This window comes from Pecten maximus, chromosome 6, assembly GCF_902652985.1.
Source record: "Pecten maximus chromosome 6, xPecMax1.1, whole genome shotgun sequence".
NCBI classification, from domain to species: domain Eukaryota; kingdom Metazoa; phylum Mollusca; class Bivalvia; order Pectinida; family Pectinidae; genus Pecten; species Pecten maximus.
Genome location: NC_047020.1, coordinates 22,618,685 through 22,639,251, shown reverse-complemented (window position 1 = coordinate 22,639,251; position 20,567 = coordinate 22,618,685). Strand labels below are relative to the sequence as shown.

General features: G+C 35.0%; 1 protein-coding gene across 1 annotated transcript; it reads left to right on the top strand.

The window, feature by feature from the left end:
- The first annotated feature begins 1,173 nt into the window (after positions 1–1,173).
- On the top strand, positions 1,174–19,351 carry LOC117330099. The gene is made up of 6 exons (XM_033888318.1): positions 1,174–1,263; positions 14,067–14,204; positions 15,721–15,840; positions 17,155–17,269; positions 18,142–18,404; positions 19,299–19,351. The coding sequence occupies exons 1-6, from the start codon at positions 1,239–1,241 to the stop codon at positions 19,349–19,351; spliced, it is 714 nt and encodes a 237-aa protein (XP_033744209.1). The 5' UTR covers positions 1,174–1,238.
- The last annotated feature ends 1,216 nt before the right edge of the window (positions 19,352–20,567 follow it).

Sequence of the window (20,567 nt, the reverse complement as noted above, 5' to 3'; positions counted from 1 at the left end):
GACACACAGGTCTGAGGATTGATATACTAGTATAAAAGTCGGAATGTTCCGGATGTACAAGATTAAGTTTTTATCGTTGCCTTCAAGAACACATTTTCGGTTCGAAAATTTACAGATATTTATCGAAATGAATATAAAAATTCGCAGTTTTTTAGATTTTGGATGTCAAAAAGTGTGGGGGGGGGGGGGGGGGGCAATAAAGATATGTTTGCCCCCCCCCCCCCCCCCCCACTATAAAAATATATATTATATATTAGACCCGTCAGTCAGTTGAAGCCGTGAATGTTTGTTGAGCAAGTAAAAGAACAACAACAAAGATGGATCCATCCAGTAAATAATTATTTGTTGACAAATCAAAGGATCCTGAAGCGCCCTCTTTGCATGATAATAAATGAGTGCTTTGATTTAATAAAAGGCATAATAGGCTATAGGCAATTTTGCACATTTTGTAAGTTTGTGTAATTAGAAATTACATTAATTGTAAGAAATCACAGGATATACAATAAAAAAAAGTTCCCGGTGGACAGAAGTGTCACACAAGGTGAAAAAGACATACACACACCCAGGGACTCATCAATCTGATAGTGACAGAATAACGGAAAGAGTTGGAATATCTATACCAAAACACTTGGATCCAAAAGATCACAGAACGGATACCGTCCTAAATCCCTGTTCCTCAACCAGACCACCACCCATTGACCAGCTGGTAGAGAAGAAGAGATCCGAGTTAAAATGTATTGGAATAATTGTTTTGGGACTGATCAACTGCCAGAGATTATTAAGAGCGCTGCTATCTGCGCCCTGCGGGCACGAGAGCGAAACTGTCTTAATACTGTCAAATGACACCCTCAGGTAGAGTTGACCAAAGAAAATATTTTATCCTGCAACTGCAACACACATTACCGATAACTACTGACGGATACACGTATGCTTTATCTGTCAATACGATTGATTTCCTAAGCCTGGTACCAAAACAAACCTTGTATCACAGGTGCCGGACTCGTTTTATAAAATAATAACATATAGAGTACATATAAATGAGAAATATGTACTCTATATGTTATTATTTTATAAAACGAGTCAGGCACCTGTGCTTGTATTGTAATATACTAGCCACGTATTATCTATTTATCTGTACATACACACTGTTACATGGGTGGGTGCACACTTCCAATTAACCAGAACAAGGAAGCAGGTTTTAGTTACTGACGTTGTCGACGAGGCCACTTGGTTTGATAATGGCTACTTTGTCAGAAAAAGCCGGTATGTTTGCTAAAATCTAATGACCACAAATGAGCTTGGTTAACATGGCATTAACACTTGGTTTCGTTTTAACTTGATCAGGTTGGGGGAAATCGCCAACTTGCGTATACTACCACTGTACCGAATCGTAGAGCTACACAATGCTAACATGCATATGGCCGACGGCGATCCAGGAAAGAAAACAACTTGTCTCTGTTTTCATATTTGTACAAATGTACTGACAGTGTCGTAAGGGACAGGAGTTCGTATCATATGCTTATCTGTAAGGGCATGTAGTAAGTAACTGAACACGTGTTTTGAAAAGAACGAAAGTACGGACCGTCCTAAAAACAGTCAGGGTCATTTAATTACGTGCCAGGTTTGGAGGTGGAAGTGAGCCGGTGTAACGTTGAAAATAGACCCCCGTGGAAATTGTTCCCCGTGGAAATGGTTCCATTTTCAACGTTGAAAATGGAACGGGATGCCGTGGAAAACGGAACCAAATATCAAATTTTCGTTACACACCCGTTGAAAATGGACCCCGTTGAATAGTGAAACCACATAAAAGTATTGGATCTCGGTGCCAGTTTATATTGTCATAGACGTTGCCATAAAATATGCTTACATAATACAATGTATAAACGATATTGAAGGACATTGGTAAAATAAAATGGCCTGTGACCTCAGGTGACCTTTGATATTACATTAGGCTGTTATGAGAAGTGTATATAAAATGTATATAATACTTATGTACATTGATTAACACTTTAACTCGTGACAACTACTGACCAAGATAATGACCATTAGCATCACTTTAAATACAGTTGTAAGATGTCCCTATACAAGTACAAGATATTGATTGACATTGATTAACAATTTGACCTTTGACCCTTGGTGACCCAGATAATGACCTTTCGTATAACTTATCACCGTTATAAGATATGCATATGAAATGTATATGACATTGGTCCAAATTAATTAAGAATTTGACCTGTGACCTTTGGTGACCCATATAATGACCTTTGGTATATATATACAAACTGTAAAATGATATGCATATGAAATGTATACGATATTGATCGACATTGAGTAATAATTTGATCTTTGTCCCTTGGTTACCCATATAATGACCTTTCGTATAGCTTATCACCGTTATAAGATATGCATATGAAATGTATATGACATTGGTCCAAATTAATTAGAATTTGACCTGTGACCTTTTGTGACCCATATAATGACCTTTGGTATAGATTCAAACTGTCATATGATATGCATATGAAAAGTATACGATATTGATCGACATTGAGTAATAATTTGACCTTTGACCCTTGGTGACCCATATAATGACCTTCCTATAACTCATCACTGTTATCAGATATGCATATAACATGTACACGATATTGATCGACATTGATAAACAATTTAACCTTTGACCTTTGGCGACCCAGATAGGTAGCACACTACAGTAGGATAGGCTGGCCATGGACGATTTTTGTTTGTTAAGCAAATAACTCCTGTATTATGATATGCATAAAAAATGGAAAAAAATGTACATTATAATTGGTATATTCAGTATGAAGGAGTACAAACAGGCTTCACATTTGTTAAAACAAAACTTAATAAATTGGTTCCGGATTTTAAATTTCCGGATTTTCCGAAAGTGTGTTTACACAGAAAATTTAGTTTTGTCTACAGCAAAAAATGGAAGCCCACCGAAAAGTAAGATAGCAGGAAAGCCTAATTTACAACATGTGTCAAAACAAGATTAATTCTATCTTTGGGATAGAGATATTTAATTTCAAATAGGTTTCAGAAAAAAAATTGTGTAGAGAATTGTGTCATTTGGGTCAAATATCATACTATTTTGCAATTTTTGAGCATTTTCTAAGCTGTTACCATGGTATTCACAGCTCTAAAAATCACAGAAAATATAAGTTTACTGATCCTTCAGAGCTGTATTGAAATTGCAAATGTTGTACAGATTACAAATATATATACTTTATTAGAGATAATATGTAGGGTTAACTGGCAATGTTTACATTTCTAAAACATGTGCCATATTTTTCAGAAGTTGGCATTTCTACTGTACACTGCTACCATAATGACCTTTGGTATAACTTGTCACAGTTATAAGATATGCATATGAAATGTACATGGTGTATACGACATTGGTCCATATTTATGAAGAATCTGAATTGTGACCTTTTGTGTCCATTTTAATGACCTTTGGTATAAACTTCAAACTGTTATATGATATGCATATTTCAATGTACAATGTATACGATATTGATCGACATTGACCTTTGACCTTTGGTGACACATATAATTACATTTTGTATAAAGTTTAACTATTATAAGCTATTCATAAAACATGTATACGATATTGATTGACAAAGATTTGTTCAATCATGTTTTCGGTAAATTATTTATAAACCGAGATCCACTGTAGCGTTTGAATATGGAACTGGTGTCATTTTGAAAGTTATGGGGTCCATTTTTTAACGTTGAATTTGGAACCGGGGTCATTTTCAGCAAATGATATGGAATCGGGTCAGTATGTTGTGGGGTCCATTTTCAACGTTGAATATGGAACCAGGGTCATTTTCAGCAAATGATATGGAAATGGGTCGGTATGTTGTGGGGTCCATTTTCAACGTTGAATATGGAACCAGGGTCATTTCCAGCAAATGATATGGAAATGGGTCAGTATGTCGTGGTGTCCATGCACTGACATGGCATTGTGAGCTGTCGGACAAGGCTGGCTCTATAGAACTCATGATGGATGAATTGATGATGGATCTGATGTGAAATTACGGAAAAGCCTGGACAATATTTGTGAACATTTCAAAGGGCATCACAGTGAGCGGACCAAAATTATGAGTGTTAAAAACTAAAAATTACAACAGAAGATGCCGAGATGATACTTTACAAGGAAATAAAAACCTCCAGTTATACACAACTCCCAAGGACTATGTCAGTTGCGTCAATACCCACTTTGTGGTACTAGTCTACCATGATAAAACAAGGGCCCGTTGGAGGGCCACTCCATATTCAACGTTGAAAATGGACCCCACGACATACTGACCCATTTCTATATTATTTTTTAAAAAATGACCCTGGTTCCATATGCAACGTTGAAAATGGAGCCCACGACATACAGACCCATTTCCATATCATTTGCTGAAAATGACACCGGTTCCATATTCAACGTTGAAAATGGACCCCACAACATACTGAACCATTCCCATATTATATGTTTAAAATGACACCGGTTCCATATTCAAATGTTACAGTGGATCTCAGTTTATGAAAAAAAAAGAACGCTTAATAGGACAAATTGTTTATCTATGTCGATGAATATCATATACATGATTATCTTATTATTGTTTGAATTTATACGAAAGGTCTTTATAAGAGTCAACCAAGGTCAAAGGTAAATATCGATCAATATCGTATACATTTTATATGCATATCTTATTACAGTTTGAAGATAAACCAAAGGTTATTATATCGGTTACCAAAGGTCACAGGTCACATCGTCAATCAGTGTCGATCAATATCTTGTTCATGTTACATATATGCATAACTTATATAAGTCATAATTTATACCAAAGGTCATTATACGGGTCACCAAAGGTCACATGTCAAATTGTTAATCAATGTCGATCAATATCGTGTACTTGTTACATGAATATCTTATCATAGTGATAAATTATACCAAAGGTCATAATATATGTCACCAAAGGTCGAAAGTCAAATATTTTATCAATGTTGATCAATATCGTCTACATATCATATGCATGTCATATTACAGTTTGAAGATATACCAAAGGTCATTATATGGGTCACCAAAGGTCACAGGTCAAATTATCAACCAATGTCGATCAATATCGTGTACATGTCATATGCATATCTGATAACAATGATGAGTTATACCACAGGTCATTATTTGGGTCACCAAAGGTCACAGGTCAAATTGTTAATCAGTGTCGATCAATATCTTGTACGTGTTATATCAATATCTTATCATAGTGATAAGTTGTACCAAAGGTCATAATATGGGTCAACTAAGGTCAAAGGTCAAATTGTTTATCAATGTTGATCAATATCGTTTACATTTTATTTGTATATCGCATTACAATTTGAAGATATACCTAAGGTCGTTATATGGGTCACCAAAGATCGAATTGTTAATCAATATCGATCAATATTTTATGCTTGTTAAAATGTATACAGACGTGTATCTTATAACAGTGCTGTTATTCAGAGCAACATGTACATGTGGCACACTTTTCAACGGGTTCCGTTTTCAAAAGGCTACACGTGGAAAAGAGAGACCTGATGGGGTCCATTTTCAACAGGAGAGTCAGTTTTCTACGGCGTCCCGGTTCCATTTTCAACGTTGAAAATGGAACCGTTTTCCACGGGGGTCCATTTTCAACGTTACACCGGAGTACCCGGAGAAAAATCACCGGCCTACGCGGTCGGTACCTGTCCCACGTAGGTTTCGAACTAGCAACCTATAGAGGTGGAGGGCTAGTGATAAAGTGTCGGGACACCTTTACCACTCGGCCACCGCGACCCCTTATGGAAGGTGGGTGACCGAAATTATAAATAGGTGTAGCGAAAACTACGGAACTGTCGAATCGGAGTCCCGTAGCCCTCAGTAGGCGTCTTCGATGTAGCGTTAGACAAAAAATAGAGTGGGCCGTCGAGAAATCACAATTCAACATCGTAGTACAGTTCCATATGGCGGCCGTTTTAGGATAAAATACATACACTACTTAAGTGCAAAAACGTTTGCACTACGTTTTTGCACTTAAGTGCAAAAGAAATAAACATAATGTCAAAAACTCGCAACAGCGCTCTCGCATAAGGAATACCAGTAAAATCCAGACCTTAGCATGTAAAACTCAAACTTCCCCTCCGCTCTCGCCTGTTTTATACAGAAACCTGCAGGAGCGCTTGCAGGAGCAGAAGGAGCACCCGCTCCTGCGAAGGACCGCTCCTTTTAACTAAATGTGACAATAATAATACACTTAGCACAGGTGCCTGACTCGTTTTATAAAATAATAACATATAGAGTACATATAAATGAGAAAGGTTCTGAACTCCCCCTGGCTTGAAATCTGATGTATTTATTTCTAAGTACCGTAGCTTCGGTTGTTTTGGGTGGATTTTTTCGAAGTAGGACTTAAATTGAAGAGAAATGGTCAATCTTTAAAATAAGCCGTAACATGTTGTTGATTTCTCGATATTAGTTTACGAAATCGGGCGTGAAACTTCAAAATCCCCTCGATTTTGTTTAGTCGGACAAGTTGACGTATCGGGGTCACCACACTTTGACTCTATTGGACATAGCTTTAAATACGAAGTCCACGGGTTAATCAAGAGGTACGCTTCATCAGATCACCGAATACAACTGTTACATACACTTACTTTATGTATACGAGCACCTATCGACGGCCCCGGGACTTTTTATGCATACTGATAGCAGATTTTCCCATGTCGTGTCAGCCGCGGTAAATTTGAACAAGCGTTCTGATTGGTTAAACACATTTTCTATAACCAATCAGAATGCTTTTTCAAATTTACCGCGGCTGACACAACGGTATACATGATGGCAGCATGGAAATGATACTACAATGTAAATCATTTGTGTTAAGGTTGTTTTCGTTGATGGACATGTAAAACCGTTTTAATTAGTCAATGGACCCACGCATCTTTCTTTATTGTACCTTGGTCTTGGTCTTTAATTTCAACCGTATTTAAAGATCGGTTTCGCGTCTTTTTAACATTTTTTTCTTCCACAACAACACAATATTTATTTTTCAAAAGCCTGAAGTTTTGATCGCTTTCGCGGATAATCGTTATTCGTAAACATAACAGAATGTCACGTGATCAATCGGAGCCAGTGAGCTTTCAGTGCAAAACTCATTCTATATATAAGAAAAAAAAAACAAAGAAACAAAAATGTGAGAAAATGACAACAATTAAACGTTTTCCGATCCTTCTTGTCTCAAGAATGAAGTAAAGAAGTACACGAGCATCGTTTATCTATCATGAATGGTGTAATTTTTTTTACAAAAAGCACGTGTTTGTGGTTACATATAGTAAAGCGGTGATAAATAGGGACACTCTTATCCAAAATTTACTCAGTTTGGAAATCATGCTCTTATCGTGAACCTAAATTCAAATAAATGTCTTTATATATGTAAAAACTAAAACACATGTTGTATTATTGTAAAAATATGCATGTTTTCATTGTAGCACTAGTATAATAATAATAATAATAATAATAATGGTTTTATTTGCACATTACAGGCCTCCAGCCCACAGTACCATTTCAATATACAATACATTTTTGACATCACATAAAATATATATACAATTGTAATATGATATAATTACATTTTCCAATGCTCAATATTTCATTTCATCTTGGAATTACACTGTACTTCAGTTAATTCATGCTATCTATAGACTATTCTGGTTTCACAAATGGATATTGACTTCTGTCTCTTAAAATGTCATATTAAGTTAAATGTTTGTTTTAATTGATCATGAGTAATTCCAGAATTAGTTATTTTACTGGCATAATGTCTGAGGACTATTATGTCATGGTTAATATTTCATATTTTACATCATTTGCCTTCTTAATAAAGATTGCAACATTTCTCAATATTAAGTTATCATCTGACCCGAGTAATTTCACCAAGTTACCTAGGGAAAAAAACTAAAGCACCAACGGGGAATGAATGCAACTCGTATATCCCTCAGTATTGGGCACTTCAACATAAAATGAAGTTCATCCTCCACCTCCTTAGAATTACAGATTTTGCACAGCCTCTCCTCACGTGGAATGCCTATTTTCCTACCTAGATCGATTTCTAGTCTGTGTGTGGAGCAGCGAAGATTGGCAAGGGCATACCTTAAGGTGAACGACATGTTACTTAAATATTGCTCTGTCATAATATATGGTTTGATTTTGCAGTAAAAATCACACTTTGACGAGTTATGAATGTATTCTGACCATTTTTGTAAATTGATGTCACAGAGTCGACGCCTGAACAACTCCATAAATGTCTTGACATCACCTACATATTGGAATTGCCACACTAATCCAAAACCATTGCTAAAAAGGAGGTGTTTGATTTTGGTGCACCATGTAGTTTTCCCATGTTGATCCAGGTTGTGGAGCATCATATAACATTGTTTAGGGAGACGATTTTGGTCCATTTTGAATAGACGCAATAAGTACTTAATAGGTTTACTCATGTACTTCACACACAACTCGTGACGTCCACACTCTCCAATGGCTATATTATTATTGGTGTTGATACCAGTACATAGGATCCATTTACAGAATCTTTGATGGACAGCTTCTATGTCCTTTTGGTATTCAGTTCCCCATATTTCAGCTCCATAGAATAGGATCGGAGAAATCATGGAATCAAATAGTTTGAATGCCACCTTGGGATCTCTTCTACCAAGTTTCACGAGACAACTTTTTACCATATTTAATGCCTTGGACGCTTGTTGGGCAAGCGTTTTACATGCTTTACTCCATTTCAGACGACACGAGAAGAGAAGCCCTAGATATTTATAGTAACTAACATTTGTGATGGTGTTACCATTATAAAACCACTTTTCAGATGCTGAGAGATGTCCACCATTTTTAAACACAATCACATTGGTTTTATCCAAGTTGACCTTCATATTCCACTTCTTGCAGTATTTTGCCAGAATGTCAAGTTTTCTCTGTAGACCAATAACCGTATCACTTATCAGTACTAAGTCATCTGCGAATAGCAGGTGGGTTAGGTTTCGGAACACATCTGATACACAGATCCCTGTACGATACTCAAATTCCTCATTTAGCATGTGTGAAAGTTCGTTAATATAAATGGCAAATAGTAGTGGACTTAAAATACATCCTTGCCTCACTCCAGAACTACAATCAAATGGATGTGATAACGAGCCGTCAGACAGTTTAACTTCAGCCTTAACATTCGAGTACATGTCATGTAGCACAGATAATATCCGTCCATGTAGATTGTTGTGTATCATTGCATAGAATAATTTATTTTGGTCGACACAGTCAAATGCTTTGGCAAAATCTACAAATGCACAATAAAACTTCTTTCCTTTTTTAGAAAGGTATTTCTGTACTAAAGATTGTAGATTGAATATTTGGTCCACTGTTGAGTAACCTTTGCGGAAACCGGCCTGCTCTTCCGGTAGAATATTGTTCCTTGCTGTCCAGTTAGTTAGACGTGCACATACAATTTTTGTAAATATTTTACTCATCACTGATAATAATGATATTCCTCTGTAGTTGCCAGTGTTATTGACATCGCCTTTTTTAAATAACGGAATAATGATACCTGTGTACCAAGCTTTTGGGACTTTGCCATTACTAAGGATAAGATTGAAAAGTTTACAGAGTAATTTGCTCATACCTATATGTAGAGTTCTTTTGTAGAATTCTCCAGGAATGGCATCCTCACCGGGTGATTTACTGTTTTTCAGACTTCTGACTGCGGCCGTTACTTCACCATCCGTTATATTGTCATTAAGTGGTGAATTTAAGTTGGAGGCACACACGTCTCACAGTGTTGATTATGCTCACATAGAAAGTCTGACACATTCGTGGTGAATTCATCTTCAACAGATTGACCTACTGGATTCAGAAGATCTTTAAAATAATTTCTCCAATCACTTGGGTTGATATTGTTAGTGACAAAGTTCCCTCGTTTGAGAATACACTTTATTTTATTCCAGAAAACACAAGAGTTTTTGTTACTTGCAGATGTTATAAGCTCACTTTCAAGTGTTGCATTGTAGTCTTTGCGTTTACTCTGGCACATAGATTGATATGATTTTTTGGCATTGATGTACTTTTCAAGGAATTCCGGACTATTAGTCTTTCGAAAGTCATTTAAAAGTGTACACTTTCTATGTTTTAATTCCTCGCACTCTTTGTCGAACCACAAGGCATTTCGGACAGTAGGCTTAACCTTCGAACATTTCATTTTGGCTTTAGTACCCACATCCCAAAGTAATTCGGTGATTTCACAAGTCAGGGTATCTACATCTGTATCATTGCCTAGCAATACACTGTTAAACCTCTCTTTAAATTCATCGCTATTTACTTCTAATGAGAAGGTAACTGAATTTTCAGGTTTCCACTTAAATTTGTTGTATACAGTACTACCAGTGTCTGTAGATGGGTCATTATCTAGAGGACTGTCTGCAATTTTTATCTCAAAACATACAGGGAAGTGCTTAGAAATGTCACAAGACAATACATCTAATTTTTCAATATGCCTAAACAATGACCCATCCGCAAGCACATAATCTATCTGACTACCACTCGTGCCACTGATATATGTAAGATTTCCTTCGTTGTCAGGAGGGATTCTCCCATTTGCGATCAACATATTATGTACAGCACACATTTCAACTAGTTCATACCCAAAGTTATTTAGATGTGAGTCAGTATTGTTACGGATTGTACGCACATTTTGTGTGTCTGTATATGCATACTCTAGACCAGGAATATAGTCTGTATCATCATCAATAATAAAGTCTCTTAGGGTACCTGATCTGGCATTTAAGTCACCAGCTACTACAACATCATAACCACTAAATTCACTCTTCATATCGTTAATGGCAGTTTCAAGCATTGTTATACCACTATCACTTTGTTTATCATAATAGAACACTGAACCTTCAGGTGGTAAATAAACAACCCCAATAATAATGTTCGAAGTTGCACCAGTTCTGTTTAAGTCGATCTTTAACCATATCATTTCATCATATTTCTCAGGCTTTATTTGCGTCACAAATGGTTCAAGTTCGGATTTGATAAATACAGCCACACCTCCAGATGCTTTATTCAGATTAAGTTTTCTCATATTTTCAAAAGCAATACACCCCTTAAAGGCATTGTTAAGTTCCTTAGGTTTCTTTTGAAATGTTTCAGTGAATGCAAAGATATCTGTATCTTTTACCACTTCATTTAATTCATGAAAATGATGTTTGAGTTTATATAATAAACCTTCAATATTCCACACAATACATTTCAAACAGTTTTTATCCGAGTTAAAAGTAGCTGGTACTGCACTATTTACACACTGTGGACCTTGGCCTCCCCGCTATTTATCCTGCACATTTGACCGTTGTACTGGCACAATGTTGTCCGAATCCCTGCTGTACCTGTATAGTTTCCCATCAATCAATAGCTTGTCATAGCGCATTGCTACTTTAGATCCTTTCTCTCTGGCTTCTGCAAAGAACGGGCTCAACTTCCTCCTCTCCTCCTTTACTTGGAATGGGAAATCTTCATTAATTCTAATCTGACCATTTTTATCCAGTTTCGTTTTTGCTTTTAGGATCGTGAGTTTGTCGGAGAATTTGAGAAATTGAACACGAATGGGTCGGGGTCTACTTGCTTTACGACCAACACGTTGCACGTGGTCAAACTCTAGTCCCTCAACAACACTTTCACAGAGATCCATTTTATCAGCAAACAATGTTTTTACCTTCTGTTTCGTTTCTTCGAATGTTTCAAACCCGTCTTTTTCAGGAACACCAAACACCATAATATTGCGTCTTTTGGTTTCTTTTTCGAGTTCATATGTTTTTTGGGCAATATTATTTACTTCAGTGTTAAGTTCGTTTGTCTCTAGCTCTAAATTGTCTATTCTTTCGTCCAGTTTCCGCTCTACCTTTTCTATTTTGTCCCGTACCTCGAACAATCCATCACGAATCTCCGCCATGAAGCTGACCATTTCTGCTTTCATATCAAGAAGAGTTCTCATCACTTCAGACTCATCGGAGTTATTTCCCTTGTCTTGTTTTTCTGTGAAAGAAGCTAATCTAGTTTGTCTCATGTTGTCGTTCGTATTTTTTGCACCTGGAGCTGGGCCAGGATTAGTCTCAATACATCCAAACGTCACCAGCAGTAGAGCTGTCAGTATCACTAGTCTTGGGCTGGGCGAACTCACAGTGAAGCCTCCAATGGCGCCATTGGCGGTACATTTAGAATTGCGTTCACCCCCACAAAATGTTCCAATTCTGACTCTCCATGTTGTGACACTCACCCCCATGACTCGCTAAGTGATCTCCAATGCAATAATCCCCTATAACATCCGACAAAAGTTCGATGGGTATGTCTAAAATTGTGTTTTCAGAGAAAAGTTACTGCGCTCGTTTTTGGAAAACGTCCATTGCACGTGGTGACGTCACCGGAAGTCCTGTAGCACTAGTCCTCTATACGGAAATGTGTTTTGGACACGGCGTAGATAAGTTTTTAATGTTGTGCCTGATCCTTTGTTATAAGTTTAACAATAAATATGTTTGAATCAAAATGAAACGGGCACGTGTGAACTTCTTTGAATGGATCGGAAAAAAAATGCGTTTTGCTTTACGGGTATCATTCTGTCACGTGATTGTCTGTTTACTTCCAAATATAGTGTTATATCCGACCCGATACGCTTAGAAGGCGTATACAAATACATGTATATAATGCGGGTAAGAATTCGATCCGTGTTTCCAAAATTATTACTTTATTAAATTGCGCTTTATTTTACATATTTGGAACACACGCAAGGCTCGTAACTAAGACAATCTAGAAAAAAATAGCAAATATTAAACATTTCAACGGGGAACATTTCCCTTAGTCTTTCAGTTGATACAGCTTATCAGTTGCCACACCGCACTGTCACAGTTATAGCACATGGATTTATCTGAAAACAAAAGAAATCAAAATTAAAGTCTCGTATGCTTTTAGAAGTACCGTTTCAATTACATATTCTGTTACCTACGACATTGTCTTTTTCGTGGGAGCTGGTTTCGGTTATCCATAGATGTTAACATGTACTCTACGCTTCAAAATTTAAGTTTATAACAAAATAGTTCAGAAGGCATGGGTAACAAACTTAACCAAAGTATGAAAATAGAGACATTGTTTTTCTAACCTGGATCAGATTCGGCGTTATACGTACAAGTAACTGGCTATATACAGTAAATATGCAACCTCGCGCATAATTCGAAAGTTGGAGTAAAGTTTTGATACTAAAAGTAGCCATTATCGCTTAAACAATTTTGCAATAAATTATTTCAAGGCGCAATAATCTATGACAAGGCAAATAATATTTTTCTAAAAGATGTTTATTGAAAGCGTTGAAACTTGTTACTCTACCGGAAGTGTTGGATACTTTTTTACTTTCCAACACGCAAGTGATGTTTATTTTTGCATTTGTATGATGTTTCATGACTAAATAAATGTGACTTTGACGAATGTTTAAAAAGTAAAGTTTGAAGTGATTTTCGCCATTTTCATTAGCAAAGTTGTACCTCAATTCGCGTATAATTGGTTTTAGAATAAGTTTGCGTATGATACGCAAGTTGGTGGTTTTCCCTAACCTGTTTACATTTTGTACATCACACACATAACTAGATAGTAAAGGCAACAGCCAGACTGATATGAGGACGTCCACGCACTAGACAGATATTCTTGACAAGAAGTAGTTTTAGCTCATGTTAACGAATGTGTGAAATCAAACTTGCTGTGTCACCTCCTTTGCGTTTCCTTTCCAATGTTGTGATGAATTGCATGAATAGATTATCAACATTTCATGACCGATATATTCTGATAGTGATACCAAGTCTCCAAAGACATATAAACTATATATGAAGTAGCGATTGTTACCCAGTGTATTTTAATGGTGGAAGTGATTATTTACAAGACATATTAAATTATATATATGCATGACAGCTATGGATACAATTTTCCCGTGTGAAAATTTTGATTACAGTAAAACATAAGAGATATTATGAAGATGCATTGCAAGATAGCAAGATCATAACTGGAGTACTTGAGATATATGAGAAAGAGCCAGAGAAGCTGTTAAAAGCAAAAAGAGCCATCTTACATCACATATGCCTAGATAAAGGTCAGTATTTCATGGGACAAGCGAGACATAACCATTATTCAGAAAGGTCCACGGTTGGTTTTTCAACTACTACCTAAAAATACAATTTTTATTGTTTTTGTAGTACTGTTTAAAATCATCTTTATAGTTTTGATAAAGGGGAGACTTGCTTGACATTTTTTTTAAATTTTCCACACTTTTATGATTTCTTCTTTGTCCAAAATATTATGTAACTGATAACTGACAAAAGAAAACGTAATCTAATATATATTATATTCCCATTGAAAATTTGGCAATACATATTTAGGTTGTTGCATTATCTTTCTGCCACTTTGCATGTATGTTGTTTTGTTCGGAGCTTTGGACGTCTCCAAATTTCAATATGTCAACAGTCATAATCGATTTTAATAGATCAAGAACAAATAAGAGCATGACTTTTAAGCAATTTCAAAAGTATTCATATTGATTAAAATTGAAGAACTGATTCATTTAAGATGTATATAACATACAATTTGTCATATAGGTGAACCAATCTAATTAGAATTAGACTTGTAATTTTCGCTCCTCTACAATACTATGCGATACACTTCAATACACTGTTTTGCAGTGTATCGTAGAGTATCGTAGAGGATTGGAAATTACAAGTCTAATTTCAATTAGATTAATAGGTGAACATACACATATATCAGGGATTCTGCTGGGTTTTATATCAACAGGGTCCTTTTTTTTCAGAAAAAAATTAGCCCTTCTTTATATTTTGAATGAATTTCCTGTAAGTAAATGGGGTCCCTTTTATGTTCACTCTTTTAAAAAACTATTGAGAAGGCTTCAACAAAAACTCATATTGATTATTGTTTGATTGATAATGATGGGGTTTTTGTCAATAGGCCTTTAGGGACCTATATGTAGAATTTTATGTAATTTTACATTGTCACAAAATATGTAAATGAAAATAATACGAAATTGGTAATTTTCTATTAAAGAGGCTTGCCCGCAGAGAGATAAAAAAAATTGGCTAATAGAAAAAGATTTTTTACACATGACAGATTGTTAGAATTGTTGAGTTTTTCATTTTATTTTCCTTATAAAACGCTAAAAAGTGATATTAAAACCTCATTTTTAAATATTATTTATTTAATCGCAACCCACAATAAGTCTAATTTGATTGACACATCAAAGAAACAAGCACGTGCACAGTGCTGCACAGTGATAACTTCAAAGGCAGCGGCGATTTACAAAGAAGATTTGCCGTTATATTCCATACATTTCCCTCTCAGGTTGAGTTTTAAAACGTCTTTTAAATACATATTCTGTAATTGTTTTCAAGAAATAAAGTCGGAAAGCCTCTAATTTTGTCACATAGAAATTCGTACTGAAGTTTATTTAGTGATCGGAGATGTGCCGTTTACCGGTCCGTCTGCGGGTAAGCCTCTTTAACAATTGGACCACTGCCCTATATGTTGACAATTGATATAACATTTTGTACGATTTGCTGTGATGAACAGTTGGACATGAGTCATGCATACTTTTTGTTAAGATCCAACCACTAAAGACGGTAGATATCAAGTAAGGAAATTGGTGGACACAGAATGTGACATTCCACGCCATGATGATGTTTTTAAGTTTGAAGAGGACCAAGATAACCAGGACAGCACAGGTTTGATAGCCCAATTTATTGTTTTAGCTGTCATTAATGATATAAATGGCTGCCACAATTTCACTTTAACAATAAACCAAACAAATTGTTTGGTTTATTGTTATTGAAAACAAGATTAGCTTGTTGTATACTTTTCGGGTCTCTTGTTTATTGTTTGACTGTATTATAAATAAATACAGGTATTTATATACCTTGAAGTCATTTGCTGCAATTTTGGTACAAGAAGTTGACGCTATCAGCAGTCAAGAAATTATCATGATAGTAATGTAATGCTTCAATGTTATTAGGGAAATATATGTAGCATGCTAATCCACCAAAAACTCATAAAAGGCGTAATTTTTGTAGAATTTGTTCAGGCTAGTCCAGGAAACCATTGTCCAATGCTAAGAAGTGAAAGTATAAATATAAGTTCAGGACTCCAATATTAAAGTCAAAACTCATAAAAAGCGGGCCTAAACCCGGAAATAAAATACATGCGCAATACATGGTGTGCCAATGTGGTATTACTTCATATTTACATATCTACTACATATCATATTCTATAGTTATTCTTGTGAAACCTATTTTGAACCTATGTTTGGTGTAATATGTGTTCAAATTGAATATCTAATTAAGATCAACCTTTTGACGTCATGATGATATATTTAAAAAGGAAATATAAGGATATTGTAAAAATGGCAAAGGTTGTGTAAGTGGATAGCCAAGTATGACTTTTTTTGTTTTTTTCAAAAGAAGGTTGTCCCATCTCACTTGTTAAAGAGGCTTACCCGCAGACGGACCGGTAAACGGCACATCTCCGATCACTAAATAAACTTCAGTATACGTTTCTATGTGACAAAATTAGAGGCTTTCCGACTTTATTTCTTGAAAACAATTACAGAATATGTATTTAAAAGACGTTTTAAAACTCAACCTGAGAGGGGAATGTATGGAATATAACGGCAAATCTTCTTTGTAAATCGCCGCTGCCTTTGAAGTTATCACTGTGCGGCACTGTGCACGTGCTTATTTCTTTGATGTGTCAATCATAAATTAGACTCCACTTTATAACGGGGACTTATCGCGGGTTGCGATTAAATAAATAATATTAAAAAATGAGATTTTAATATCACTTTTCAGCGTTTTATAAGGAAAATAAAATGAAAAACTCAACAATTCCAACAATCTGTCATGTGTAAAAAATCTTTTTCTATTAGCCAATTTTTCTGATCTCTCTGCGGGCAAGCCTCTTTAAAAACTTCATTAGAGAGAAGTATATAGGACTGATAGTCTATTTGTTACATTAATTACAATTTAATATTCAAATTTGTTAAGGAGGGAATAGCATTTGTGAGATAGAAAAAGGTGGTACACACTCTGGAACCGCACCGGGGGCTGTAATAGGCGCTGGGATGACACCCAATACTGCAACACCAAAAACTGAAAACCTGTAAGTGTTCATGTATCTGGTACACATTTCATGGTTAGCATTAAAATGATGTTAAGCGGGTAACTGACATCTTTTAGATTTAGTATTGGTGCATATCACAAGATCAGGTTTAAATTCAGAATGTGCCAAAAAGAGGGTTGTTCTGTCGTGTTATATTGGTTGATTTGTACATTTATCTGCTCGTTAAACTCATTCAACATACAGATAAAGAATAGTTTGACTAGTATGACTCTGTCTACAAAATTAATTTGTGTTGATTGTACACTTCATTGCATTTAACCCGATATCAAAGCTGTGTTAAATTGCATTGTGTACATGACGGCTAGCTTGTTCTGATAGAACATTAAATTAAATACCTACAAAATTGACATGACTGTTTTTTCTCACTGTTTTCCCAAATAATGTAACATGTCTTAGGAATAGAGACATTGACAGTGTCAGTTATCTGCGAATTGCAGCCATTTTCTTTATCTTTTTAAAGTATTTACCAACTTACCTCCCCTTTATGCCATATAACTTTCCTTTAAACACTGATCAATTTCAAAAAAAAAAAATGCTTCCAGATTTTTTTTAGATAAATAACATTGAATTCCTTAAAAGGTAATATATATCAAATGTTTAAACAAATTCTTCTAAATAACCAAGAGGCCATGATGATGATATTTGACCAGTAGCATGCTGGTATGATGTGTTTAAATGAGATTTTAAATTCTTCACTTCATAAGCTGTACAACAGATTATAGATGAAGGCCGTTGAACCCATTGTTAGAAAAGGTCAAAGCTTGAGTGTGAACATTATGAAATTCATTCAGTTCAAATTGCTTTACAATGTGTATTGTTATGTGTCTTTGTATTTTCTCTTTTCTCGACAGAAATGATTTCCATTACAAAATAGGAACCGAAGAAGGCAAGCGCCTTGCCCTTTATATTGGTATTAGAAACTTCTACACAAGTCCCAAAAGTGTAAAGGACGATACAAAAAGGGAGTGCAATACTAGCATGTGCAGGGGAAATGCAGAAAAAAAGGATAGAGAAGAGTCGGAGAAAGTTTTGAAAGCTTTAGGTTTTACATTCGTAAGCAACAACGAAAAGAAAGAATCAACTAAAAAGGCAGTTGATGAACTCATAGAGAAAGGTAAATTGAAACGTAAATACAATTTTAAGCACTTTAAAGTGCAATGAAATGATAGTCAAACTAGTAGTCATTGTTATGTTTTTTTAATAACACATTCTTAATTATTTTTGAGAGATGTGTTTTAAAGTGTTTACATATTCTGTTGTTTTTAAACACTTATATAACAAAATAATCACAATGGCAATGCAGATGATGCAGACCCTTTTTCTGGACATTTATCATACTTCAAAGGTGCCCTCAACTTACATCTCTAGTTATAAACGGATGCGTACTTCGTGCGTGGACTTACTAAGCGATTTCTGGGGGTCGTATCAAAATAAAAGTATGTTTTTTTCGACACCTAAATAGGCACCACAAAAAAAGGCCTGACACGGAGCACAAACACAGGTTTCAGTTACATTATATCAATACCAATTAACTATATATATGATCTTTAAGTGGCGTAGCTTCCGTGCATGCTTGTATGTTTGAGCAAGAAAAAAAGTCTGACTGTAACTTTTTTGTTTTCAGAAAAGAAACCTTTTACCTACGCTGCAATGTTTATATTTGTATGTTAATAACCTATTTAATATTACAATCTTCTTAAGATAGGTAATAAGAGTATATTTCATAATGAATGGTTTTGTAAAGGTATTTTAATTATAAATGGCCTTGTAAAAGACCATTATTCTTGTACGTTATATACTTTTAATGAATTAATTCAAAAATTTGGTGTACAGATTATGTTACTTATCAATGAATTATCACAGTAGTAAGGAATATCTTAACCCATGATACCTTATATACATCAATAAGCTATTCATACATTCCAATAAATATAGAAATAGTTTGAAGGCATAGAAAGGAACAAGACTTTTACAATATTTTATGTAAAAAACAATGTTATTTCTGCAGGAAGAAGCAAATGGAATGAAATGTTTGAAATAGACGATGATACTTGGAAATGAATATATGAAGCACCCTTTTCACAGACTAAAAATACAAAATTGCAGTGGCTACAACATAAACTAAACCATTAAATCTTAACAACTAATTCTTGTCTTTTTAGAGTTGGACTTGTTGATAGTTCATCCTGTTTTCGCTGTAAAACTGAAAAAGAAACAATACTTAATACACTATGGGAATGTTCAGAAACTTATTTATACATTTTTTTCTTGTTAACCTACTCATTCCACTTGCTTTCAATAAATGTTTGGCTTTTCTAACTCAAATCACATCCGTAACAAGGTAAATAATATGTTACTCTTAATCGTGCAACAATACATTTATTCATCATGATGTTTAGAAACTGACATATCCCTAAACGCCTTAATTGATCAGATCAGAGAAAGTTACTTTACCCAACTGCAATTGGTAAAGGTGTAATATTTCTACAGAAACTGAATGACGACTGGAAGAAATGAGCTAGATTACTGTATAGTCATACGATTTCGCGATTTGGTCATGAAAACTGAAAGTTAAACTTTGGCGGGTTAAAATTTAGCGATTTCCTTGAATATACATATTTTTTTTCTTTCTCTTCATAATATCATATTGAAATTAAATTAACAAATTCTGATGATCTCTTACTACTAAAATACACTAATTTTGTGATCTTTTATTGGATTACTACTTCTTTAATTTGATATTTACTTTGCTATAGCACTTCCCGCCCTCTCCCTCCCTCCCTCCAAATCAAGACATCGCTATCACTTCTTTTCTTTTCTACTATATGTACTATGATCAATAGTAAGAAAATGATCGAGAGAACAGATATTGGTGTACCAGTTTTAAAAAACAAGAATGAGATGTATGGATGGTGAGGATATTGTTCATTTATTACATTTTTACCAGTGAAATATCAAAATTATTCATTCTATAAAAGTGATATTTTTCACTAGTGAAGAATATCATATTTGATGTTGTTGAATTGTTTTGAGATATGAATTAAATGCTGGATGTGAGTGCATGGATTCTGGTGGTAGAATCAGTTAATGTCTTGTTTATTTTCAAACAGGCATGGGGTTCAAACAACAAACAAAAGTTTATACAATATTAACAGTTTGTTTACAGGCACGTTAAACAAATTAATCTAAATCAAATCAATTTAATTTCAATTTTTAACAATGTTTTTCTATAGTTGGAAAGATATCAAGGGAACATCAAATCTTATGAGAAGAGCAA